General features: G+C 31.7%; 1 protein-coding gene across 1 annotated transcript; it reads left to right on the top strand.

The window, feature by feature from the left end:
- The first annotated feature begins 2,040 nt into the window (after nt 1-2,040).
- LOC107007609 (L-aspartate oxidase, chloroplastic) lies at nt 2,041-8,451 on the top strand. The gene is made up of 8 exons (XM_015206297.2): nt 2,041-2,151; nt 3,028-3,171; nt 3,551-3,905; nt 4,844-5,086; nt 5,444-5,500; nt 5,613-5,693; nt 6,529-6,590; nt 7,216-8,451. The coding sequence occupies exons 2-8, from the start codon at nt 3,041-3,043 to the stop codon at nt 8,222-8,224; spliced, it is 1,938 nt and encodes a 645-aa protein (XP_015061783.1). The 5' UTR covers nt 2,041-2,151; nt 3,028-3,040; the 3' UTR covers nt 8,225-8,451.
- The last annotated feature ends 2,592 nt before the right edge of the window (nt 8,452-11,043 follow it).

The following is an 11,043-nucleotide window of genomic DNA, read 5'->3' as shown; positions in this document are numbered from 1 at the left end:
AACAATTTTGTATAATTTTTATTTTTTCGATAAATCTCGAAATGAGTAATTGATTAATAAAAAATAGAAAAACTATGAAAAAATATAAAATTAACGTAAAAAAATCACAAATAAATATAGTAACCTTAAATCTAACATTTTAATATTTATTTTAAATTTTTTATTTTTTTGATAAATCTTGAAAATAAATAATTTGATTGATAAAAAAAATACGAAAAGTATGAAAAAAAAATATATTAACGCCAAAAGTTCAAAAATAAATATAGTAACATTTCATTCTATAATTTTTTAATTATTTTTGACAAATCCCAAAAATGAGTAATTTATTAATAAAAAGGGGAAAAATATGAAAACAAAATAAAAAATTTACGTCAAAATTCACAAATAAATATAGTAACCTTAAATTCAATAATTTCAACAGTTTTTTTATTTTATATTTATTTCATATTTTCCTATTTTTTATTTTGTGAATTTTTTATGTAATTTTTATATTTTTTTCATATTTTTTTATTAATAAACTCATTTTTGGGATTTGCCAAAAAAATTAAAAATAAAAAAAAATGTTGTAATTGTTGAATTTAAGGTTAATGTATTTACTTTTTAATTTTTGGCGTTAATTTATATTTTTTTATATTTTATTAATCAATTACTCATTTTCGGGATTTATCGATAAAAATATTTTTTTTAAAAAAAAGTGTTTAAATGAATTTAAGGTTACTATAATTATTTGTGAATTTTTGGCGTTAACTTTATCTTTTTTTCATATTCTTCCTATTCTTTTATTAATCAACTACTCATTTTTCGAAATTTATCGGAAAAAATAAAAACTAAACAGAATTGTTGAAAATTGGTTGGACAATTTATTTAAAAGTGGGTTTATTTATGGGTCGGATTAGGTGTTTATGAGTTCAAATATCTTTACATTTTCATATAAATGTCATGTGGTAAGGTCAAAATGACATGACAATTCCATGTGACATTTAAATAAATGAAAAATTAGTTGGTTATGTCCAACATGTCAACTAACGCCCATAAGGACATATTTGGACCAAAAATTAGACGGCGAGGGAATGATTGAACCAAACTTTAAACGGAGGTTATATTTAGACCTTTTCGAATAATTTAAGGGTATATTTGACCCTTTTCCCATATAATAACTTTATTTTCATATTTATTGTATTTAAAATTTTATAATATTAGACTATTTTGAAGAAATAAAGTTAAGCAAATAGTGCGACAATGAAATGGGAAACTAGCTGAAATGCAAGGACGTGGGTGGGTTAGAGGGAAGTCAAAAAACAAACACTCTAACGTATTTTATTATTATTATTTTTTGAAAACAACAAATTTGGATTTCTTTTGAAAAAAAAAATAGTTAAGGCTGAATTTTGGATTTTATGCTCGGTCCTTATTTATTTGTCAATTTTTAAATAACACATTTATTAAAAAATTGACATAATAAATTTATTACGTTATATCTATTAATTAATCTTAAAATCAATTTATTCATTAAATAGGTTTTACCTTTTTTATAAAAATATTAAACTCTTTAAATAAATGAAGGATATAATAGATATGAAAATATTATCTTTTATTAATTTATCGAAAATGACAAATACTTCGGTAGTTCAATAATAGTTGTGTATCATACTAAAAATAATTGTCTAATTTTAAAAATCAAGAGGTAATTTAATTTTTTAAAATCTATTTTAGCTCTCTTGTCCATTTTGACAAATAAAAAAATGACAGAAAAAATTACCTAGTATATCCTTAATTACTTATCTTGGAAAAGGTAAAATTTTTAAAAAATCTTAAATTTTAATTCATCTATTTTATAATTAATGATAATAAAATAATAAAATTTAATTATTATTTTTCAATTATATATTAATTTAAAATTAAACAAGTAATTAGAAACACCAAATATTATTTTGGTCCAATTTGTTTGTGGAGGAATAGAGAGTGGGACCGTCTGCCCTTACTTTTTCTCTAACGCCACACATTGGAAAAGTGCATATATTCTGACCAAAAACAAGAAAAGTGCATATATTCACTAAATTATATTTATTTATTATACAATTCTCCCTCTGCCCTCTGCCCTCTGCCCTCTGCACTCTGCTTCTTTCCCCAACTTATCTTTGCTGCGTTAAGGTAACTGTTTTCTTCCTCTGTGAGCTATGGAGTTTTGTTTGTAAGTTGAATTTAGGGTTTTCTCCTATCCTGTAGCACACATGCAACTCAATTCTGCTGTCTCTTCCATTTTTCTGCTCTTTTCTATGCCTGTATGACAATTTTTAGCCCCAAAACAGATTTCTTCTCGAAGAAAATGGTAAAGACCCAAAAATATTTGATCTTATATCTGAATTATCATTTGTTTCTTTTCAATTGGAATAATGTTGTTTTTATTGATTATAGTTTTGAAAACTTTTTCAATTGAGTATAACAACTTAGCTAATGGAGGAGGATAGTGTATAAAGAAAAGTTATTCTATAATTAATTTAAATGTTTAAAAAAAATAGAATTAAGAGTTTACAGGGTTGAATATGCTAATTGAAGTATTATTTTCTAGTTGTGCTTCTGTTATCACTTTTTTGCTCCTAAAATTGGTTTAAGCCACCAATTTCATAGTGATTATCATGCTTTATAAGACATTTGAGTTTAAGAGAATGATCATTTCTATTGTAATAATTTTATTATTTAATTAGCCTGAGCTTGAAAAATGTTTAATTCAAAGAATTGAAGAACATCTTATAAAGCCAAAGTTCGAAGAAGATTGGTTCAAGTTGAAGTAAATTAGACAAAATTAAGTAGGAAGTAATTTCAAAATTTATTGCATACACTCCCAACCATAGTTACATCAATCATATTTTTAAAAAGTGGCATAAACTTTGGAAATATTTTGTGGTTTAGATCAATTTGTTGCCTTGTTAGGATGTTTTTAGAGGTAATCAAAGTGATCTTTATGTTTAGTTTCACACAAACCTCGAGTGCTCACCTGATACCTATTCCTTTGACCTGGATTGTCAGTCAGTAAGATCATATGGCAACTGGTATAGCTTCAGGAAGCGGACAATTATATTTGAGGGAGCCTGTCTATCGGAGGAGTAGCTATGGAAAAGCTCATTGTCATTCCACTGTGATCCTGAGCGGTATGCAAAACCAAATCCATTGGTATGTATTACGATGATGCTTTTTCGCCTATCTCTCCTTCTATATCTATTTTTCCCTGGTATATCATCTTATTTGTAGTACACCTTCTCCTCTCTTCTCGGCGAACAATAATTTATTTTGGAGTTTTTAAGATGTTATTAACTTGTAATGGTGATATTCATTCACGTGTTGTCTGTAGGACTATTTATCCTCAAATAAGAACTTACTGAAAAGGAATCTTTGTTTACATGTTTGGGGGTAAACCAGTAATATATTTTTCGTGAGGTTACAGAATCCTAGAAGTTTCGCTTTTTTGAGTCATTTCCTAATTCCTCAGAAAAGTGAAAAGGTTATTATGTCTATTTTCTGGTTGTGACCATGTGCTAATTAAGTTTTTCAGGTCTTCTTGGATTTCCGAACTCTTACAAGTTGATAGAAGTAACTATTCACAATGTCAAGTGAAAACAAACCGGAAGTCTCACAGAGGAACAATCAAATCATGCCAGAGAGAAGGCTCAACTAGGTATTTTGATTTTGCTGTGATTGGTAGTGGTATTGCTGGCCTTCGATATGCTCTTGAGGTTGCCAAACATGGAACTGTGGCTGTGATAACCAAGGCCGAGCCTCATGAGAGTAACACTAATTATGCTCAAGGTGGTGTAAGTGCTGTGCTCTGCCCTAAGGATTCAGTGGAGAGCCACATGAAAGATACAATTGTGGCAGGTGCTTACCTCTGTGATGAGGAGACTGTTAGAGTAAGTCCACAAAATATTATAGTTTCTTCAGTTCCGTAAAGCAGTTGCCAGTTTTTCAGCTTTTTTTCTCTTTGGAGACTATTTCCCTTTCCTTTTCCTATTTTATTCCCGGATTGCTTGGTTCGATGAATAGGAAAGTTGTCGATCCATCTTTCAGGTTGAAACCAAAGGACCTTTTTGTTAGGCGTCTTTTGCTGCAGGATGTAGAACTGCCAAAAATTGGAAAAGAGTAACAGCAGTGGGGGCAGTAGGTTCGTTTTCGATTTGAAGTTGAAGTGCCAGGAAGCAATATTACGAGAAAGGCTCTATGCCTATTCCTAACTTCTGATGTAAGTTCTTAAAAGTTGAAACTGAAGAAAGTGTCGAGAGAGCTGTGAAACCATTGGTTGGTAATATAGAAGATTTCCATCAGAGTATGTAGTAGACCTATTCTACATAGTTCAGATTGTTGACTTCTGTATTTGAACATTTGGAGGAGAGAGTGTGAGGGTGACATACAAGAAGGAAGAAATAAGAATAAAACTGGAAGTGAACTTCTGTTGTCTTTCGGTTTGATAGTGTGATTTCATTTAGTTTGTACCATAGGTCTATTTGTTTTTTGTTTTTCAATGAGAACACAAAGGTATCGTTAGCACTTCCCTAAATCAGCATCAGTTTTTTAAGGGATACCAATTAGTTTGCTCTATGCTATTTTTATTTATCTTCTCTATAAATATATACTAGTTCAAGGAAGTTTTATATTGTGCTTGATTGGTGGGACATTACAACTGATATCTTCTTCTCAGCCGGGAAAAAACTTGGTTCATATAGTTGTGCTTCTTATGCAATCAATGTTTTAAATGGAACTTTCAAAATGTCTGCTTTATTACTTCAAAATATTGTTTTTAGTTTACTCTTTTAAAATCCTCATTCTTTTAAAGTGCATCTCCATTTTCCAGGTTGTGTGTACTGAAGGACCTGAGAGAATTAGAGAACTGATTGCTATGGGTGCTTCGTTCGATCATGGGGAGGATGGCAATCTGCATCTAGCCAGGGAAGGGGGCCACTCCCATTGCCGAATTGTCCATGCTGCTGATATGACAGGCAGAGAGATAGGAAGGGCCCTATTAGAGGCGGTTGTTAAGGATCCTAATATATATGTGTTTCAACACCATTTTGCAATAGATTTGTTGACCACCCAGGTAAGATTATTCCTTGATAGCAACTGTTTGCATTGGTTATTCTGGAGAAAAATTTTCTGCTTTAGCATCAATTTGGTCTAAAATGAAGGGTTGTTGCTTTAATCTAATTAAACTTGGCATTAGTCTTTTCTTATGTTGTTTATGCAAGTATTTCTTATGCAATTTTTTACCACTTGCTTATATTTGGTCAAATCTTAAGGTATGGACCCTAGTACATATGATTAAGCAAGTAGTGCAATGCAAGTGAAGGACAAATTGAACATGATGATAATTGTTCAATAAGGACCTTTTTAGAAAGAATGAATTGTTCGATAAGGCATAAATATATGCTAATGTTAATTTGTATGCCAAATGCAGGATGGTTCTGACATAGTTTGTCACGGAATTGATACTATAAACACAGAAACACAGGAGGTAAGTACAGTCCAGATGCTTTCACTCATGTTCATCTTCATGATTTGAATGTTTCCTCAAAATGTTATAAATTGATTTCTTAGGTTTCTGCGCTCTTACTTTGAGTTTGTAGGTCATAAGATTCATTTCAAAAGTGACTTTGCTGGCATCAGGTGGAGCTGGACATATCTATCCAAGCACTACTAATCCGCCAGTATGGTTTTCAACATCTTCTCCTCCAAAATGTTGTTAGTTATAGCAATGTCACTCCTTATGATCAGTAAGATTATTCAGAGTCCTAAACAGTGATATGGAAGGGGAAGGTGGGAAAGGAAAGCCCTTCCTTGGTGCGAGGTGGCTAATACTTACTTTTTTACCATATGACTAGCATGCTTTTTCTACCCGCAAAGGGTTTGGGTAAGGTCTGCGTATATCTGACCTTCCCCATACCCCACTCATGGGGAAGTTGTTGTTGACTAGCATGATTCTGCATTTAGTTGTTGTTGATAAGCTTGATCTCGAAGTGTCTTTTATAATTCATAAAGATTTTATCAGTTGACATCGATGCAAACAACATTCACAGAGTATTAATTTTTTTACCCTATAGCAATTGCATGTTAAGCTAATATGCTATCAGAAATAAGAGCTCGCTGCCCTAAATTCCAAAAGAAAGAGAAAAAGATAAGACGAAAAAGAAACAGATGATCTGGGTAGGAATACAGATGATCCTTTGCTGGGAAGTGTAGATTCTTATCTCGTATTCAATGAAGATAGTAAATTCTTATTCTATTCACCAATAATTTCTGTACAATAGAAGCAAGATGCATTGTTCAAAGTTGTACTAACCTGGGATAGGCATCTGCTATTATGCTATTCTGCCATTATCTTTTTTTTTTTTAAAAAAAAAAGAAACTAAACTAATTGGTGGTGGGGCCAGTTCTGTTTTTATATTTATTCATTTGTGCCTTTATTAATGAATGGAAAAAGTTAAACTTTGTCGAATGTTGACATGTTTAAAGTTCTAATTCTTATTGATATGATGCTTGTAGGTTGCCACTGGAGATGGAATAGCTATGGCTCATCGAGCTCAAGCTGTAATTTCCAACATGGAGTAAGTAATCCTCAGCGTTGCATTCTTGTTATAGCATATTTCTGCCTCTGCTTTAGTGAGCTGTGTTGTAAAATCTGCCAATCCAGATTTCATCCATCTTTTGCCTTCTTGATTTTTGCATCTTGTTCTACATTCATTCAGAATTTGCAGTTTTGACAAATATACAAAGGTGTGTTCAAAATGTTGTGCGGGATGACATTGGATATGCAACTTGAACTTTTCAGGATAAAGGCATCAAATTTTCTTCATTGTGGGATTAATTGATGTAGAAAAGATTTCTAGACTAGCAGTCGGTTCTCTAATTGATGGTCCTCCTTTGATCATTTTTTGGATGGTTGACAAGTCTTTGTTTACGAGGTTGAGGGATTATCTCCAAAGGTTGCATTGGGGGATTTAATTGATTTAGATAGGGATGTGCAAATTATTTTTCTTCAGGAAGAAGGGTATCAAGTTCTTCATTGGGGGATTAATTGATGTAAAAAAAGATTTCTCGACTAGCGTGTCTTCAATTGATGGTCCTCCTTTGATCATCTTTTGGATGGTAGACAGGTCTTTGTTTGCGAGGTTGATGAACTATTCTCAATGATTGCATTAATAATTACAATTCTCTGACTTGTGTTGCCAGGTTTGTGCAATTCCACCCGACTGCCTTGGCTGATGAAGGCCTTCCCATCAGACCATCAAATGCCAGAGAGAATGCTTTTCTGATAACTGAAGCTGTCAGAGGTGATGGAGGCATTCTTTACAACTTAGATATGGAGAGATTTATGCCATCGTATGATGAAAGAGCCGAGCTTGCCCCGAGAGATGTGGTAGCAAGAAGTATTGATGACCAGCTCAAAAAGCGTGGTGAAGAGTATGTTCTTCTTGATATCAGTCACAAGCCCAAAGAGAAGATTCTTTCTCATTTTCCTAATATAGCTGCTGAGTGTCTCCGCTATGGGTTAGACATAACACAGCAGCCGATTCCAGTGGTTCCCGCAGCTCACTACATGTGTGGTGGAGTCCGTGCTGGGCTCGAAGGTGAGACTAATGTACGAGGTCTTTATGTGGCAGGTGAAGTTGCATGTACTGGTTTGCATGGTGCAAACCGACTTGCTAGCAACTCCTTGGCTGAAGCACTAGTGTTTGCACGAAGAGCTGTACAGCCTTCAATAGATCACATGAACATATCTAAAATCGATCACAGTGCTTCAAATTGGTGGCCGCGGCCTGTAGCACCCTTGTTACTAGGAGATACAGTTCTTAACAAAGTCATTCGTCGGACAAGGGAAGCGAGGAAAGAACTACAGTCAATCATGTGGGAATACGTTGGAATTGTTCGTTCTACCTCACGACTAACCCTTGCAGAAACCAGAATCATAGAGTTGGAGTTAAAATGGGAACGATACCTATTTCAGCATGGCTGGGAACCGACTATGGTTGGTTTAGAGGCTTGCGAGATGAGGAATCTCTTCTGTTGTGCCAAGCTGGTTGTCAGCAGTGCCCTTTCCCGACATGAGAGTCGTGGGCTTCATTATACCATTGACTTCCCTCACGTCGAGGAAAGCAAGAGGTTGCCTACAGTAATTTTTCCTTCACAGCTAAATAGCTCGTGGAGCTCGCGGCAATTACATAAGCAGCAGATATGTTAGATATGCCATTGTCATTCTTACTTTTGGAGCAGGTGAAGTTATTCTTTGATGAACTATTACTAATTATATGCTTATATTATATATAACTAAATTATAGAAGCAAGAAGAGAGGAACTTGAGCACACTCAAGTTTAATTTTAGGCCCTTTGTTAAATTGTGCATTGTTTACTTGTAATGTATGATAGTAGGCTCCCTAATGAAAAATCACCAGTTAACTTTCTCATTCATTCACATAAAAATTGCACATTTTTTCCATTTGAATTGATGTTTAGTTTTTGCTACTTATTTAATTATTTAACTTATGACTAGTGGGGAATAGTTCTTTTTTAGAAATTGAAGTCTAGTTCTGACATAACTTGTCATGATATAGAATATAAAGTTATGCTCCACGAATAAAAATTTACTCTATTAAGAGAGGCAAAAGTGATTTTAAATTATCTATACAATAATTCTTGAATTTATTTATGAAATTGAAATTGAAATTGAAATTGTTTTGAGATTCTTGTATTACATTGTTTTTATCTTTTTATCATTTTATCTAGTCAAGTGAAAAATCGACAAGGCCATTTTTAGACAATTTTTTTAATAGCGGTCATCCCTTTTTATTGATTAAGCATTTTTCAGTAGTGGTCATACCAAAAGAGGGATATAATACAATTGAGTATCAAAGTTTGATAACAAGGAGAAACCAAAATTTCTCTTTAATTAAAGCATCATGAACTCTTCTTTTATTAGTGGAAAAAACAGACAAGAGAAAATGTTTCACCTTTGATCAATATTTAATTAAAGATGATAATAATAATATTAAAGATGACGATGATAATAGTAATAGTATAGTAATAGAAGTTGCAGTGGTATTTGTATGATTTTATCTACTTTTTGGTTTTTAAAAGTTATTATCGTGATGTTTAGTGAAAATTTATATTCCAAACTCTTTAAATAATATTCTTTGATAGCATTTTGTTGATTGTGTTTTTTATTATGTTTTTCGTACTACAAAATCTTTTTTTTTTTTTGGGGAGGGGGGTGGGGGGGATCTTTTTTATATAAAAGGTAATGAAAAGATTTCTAGAATGGATTGCTACATATATTCAGGTGGTAGATAAATAATTTTTTTTGGAATCCTATGATAACTTTTAGCTTTTATAATCTCTGTCTTTGAGGTGTGCACTGGATAAATTTCTACTATATAATAACCTGTAAATTATACAGGCATGTAAATCGCATGTAAATCGCACTAGGCAAGTCTTATGTGACAGACTTAACTCAGAAGACACTGAAGTATGGTCAATCGCGAATCATCCGTGGGAATAACCATCCTCCAAACCAAATGAATTTTTAATTGTAGATTATAAGAAATCACATAGTTTTAATATGCAATTGCAATCTATCCCTCTTTAGTTTGTAATTACGTACATTAATCCTTAAAAAGTAACACAAATCGAATATATTAAAGAGTATCTCGAATACACTATAATATAAAACGAATACATAATATGTAGCTCGGATACATTAGAAACTAGCTTGGATACATTAAAAACTAGACCGGATACATTATAAAATGAATCAGATACATAATATGTAGCTCGGATACATTAAATATTGGATTGAATACATCAATATGTAGTTCGGATACATTAAAAAAATGGGATTTTAAAGGTTTTTAGAATAAGAAGGAAATATTGAAAATAAGGAAAACGTAAGACATGTATTTTAGTAATTTTTAATTTAATAATTGAGAAGCTTTTATTAGAGACCTCAGCATGAGGTCCTCCAAATGAATGAATGCTACATAAGTCTTCATTCTTCAATTTAAAGTAATGTGTTTTTGTTGAACATGTGCCTACAAGATAGGTCAAATAGAGAAATATCTGATAGTCTTCCAAATGAATGAATGCTATACAAGTCTTCATTCTTCAATTTAAAGTAATGTTTTTTGTTGAACATGTTCCTAAGAAATAGGTCAAATAGAGAAAAATCTAATAGTCTATACTACCTAGAATAAGAATGGCTAACTAAAATTAATAATTGTAGCATATGCAAGACTACAAGACATGGCCCAGAATTTCATTTTGCCTAATAAATCCAAGACATAAACCATGAATGCCTTTGCCAAGCTCTAACAGCCAAGTATTTTGTGCAAGTTTCGATGAAACAGATAAATTGAATCGAAGAAAATATTATTAAATTTATTAGTATACTCAAATAGTTTTGTATGAATATATTAGCCTTATCGATTGGAGTAGATAAATTAAATCGAAGAATATTATTTATTTATTAGTATACTCAAAAAAAAATTTGGAGGGGGGGGGGCAGTTATTTAATAGTTGTATCGATAGACCAATAAGGTTATTGTTAATTTATAGTTTTGTCAAATTGAATTATTTTAAAGTGGCTTTAGAATTAGAAGTATATGAACTAGGTTTTGTTATTCTAAAGACACCTCTAAATATTCAAGTTGACAAAAGGTATAATATAATTAAAAAGATTTATGGTTCATAAGTTGTGTGAGATTTTCTACCCAATGAATAATTGTACTGTTATTTCACTCTACAAAGGCAAGTGAAATCCATCATATAATGTAAGGGGTGTAACTGCATGGTTTGGTTGGTTATTTTTTGAAAAAAATCATATTATCTCATTTTTTGGATATTTATAATGTATAATTAAAATTAAATTCTAATCATATTAATTTTTTTTTTGATATCGATACGATTCGGTTAATTTTAAATTATTTACTTTTAAAATATCACTTTAAAATAAATTATTATAAAAATATTTCTTACACAAATATGTTCTTAGCTTGAAGAAGAACTTCA

The sequence above is a fragment of the Solanum pennellii genome, chromosome 12, assembly GCF_001406875.1.
Source record: "Solanum pennellii chromosome 12, SPENNV200".
Taxonomy (NCBI): Eukaryota; Viridiplantae; Streptophyta; class Magnoliopsida; order Solanales; family Solanaceae; genus Solanum; species Solanum pennellii.
Note: the sequence above shows the minus strand (reverse complement) of the source record. Positions and strands in the feature narration are given on the sequence as shown.

What these genes read in the sequence shown, in the direction of transcription:
- LOC107007609 (XM_015206297.2), top strand. Translation starts at nt 3,041, where the DNA reads ATGGCAACTGGTATAGCTTCAGGAAGCGGACAATTATATTTGAGGGAG. An exon ending in GTGATGAGGAGACTGTTAGA is followed by an intron (nt 3,906 to 4,843) that starts GTAAGTCCACAA and finishes TCCATTTTCCAG; the next exon opens with GTTGTGTGTACTGAAGGACC. An exon ending in CAAGCACTACTAATCCGCCA is followed by an intron (nt 5,694 to 6,528) that starts GTATGGTTTTCA and finishes TGATGCTTGTAG; the next exon opens with GTTGCCACTGGAGATGGAAT.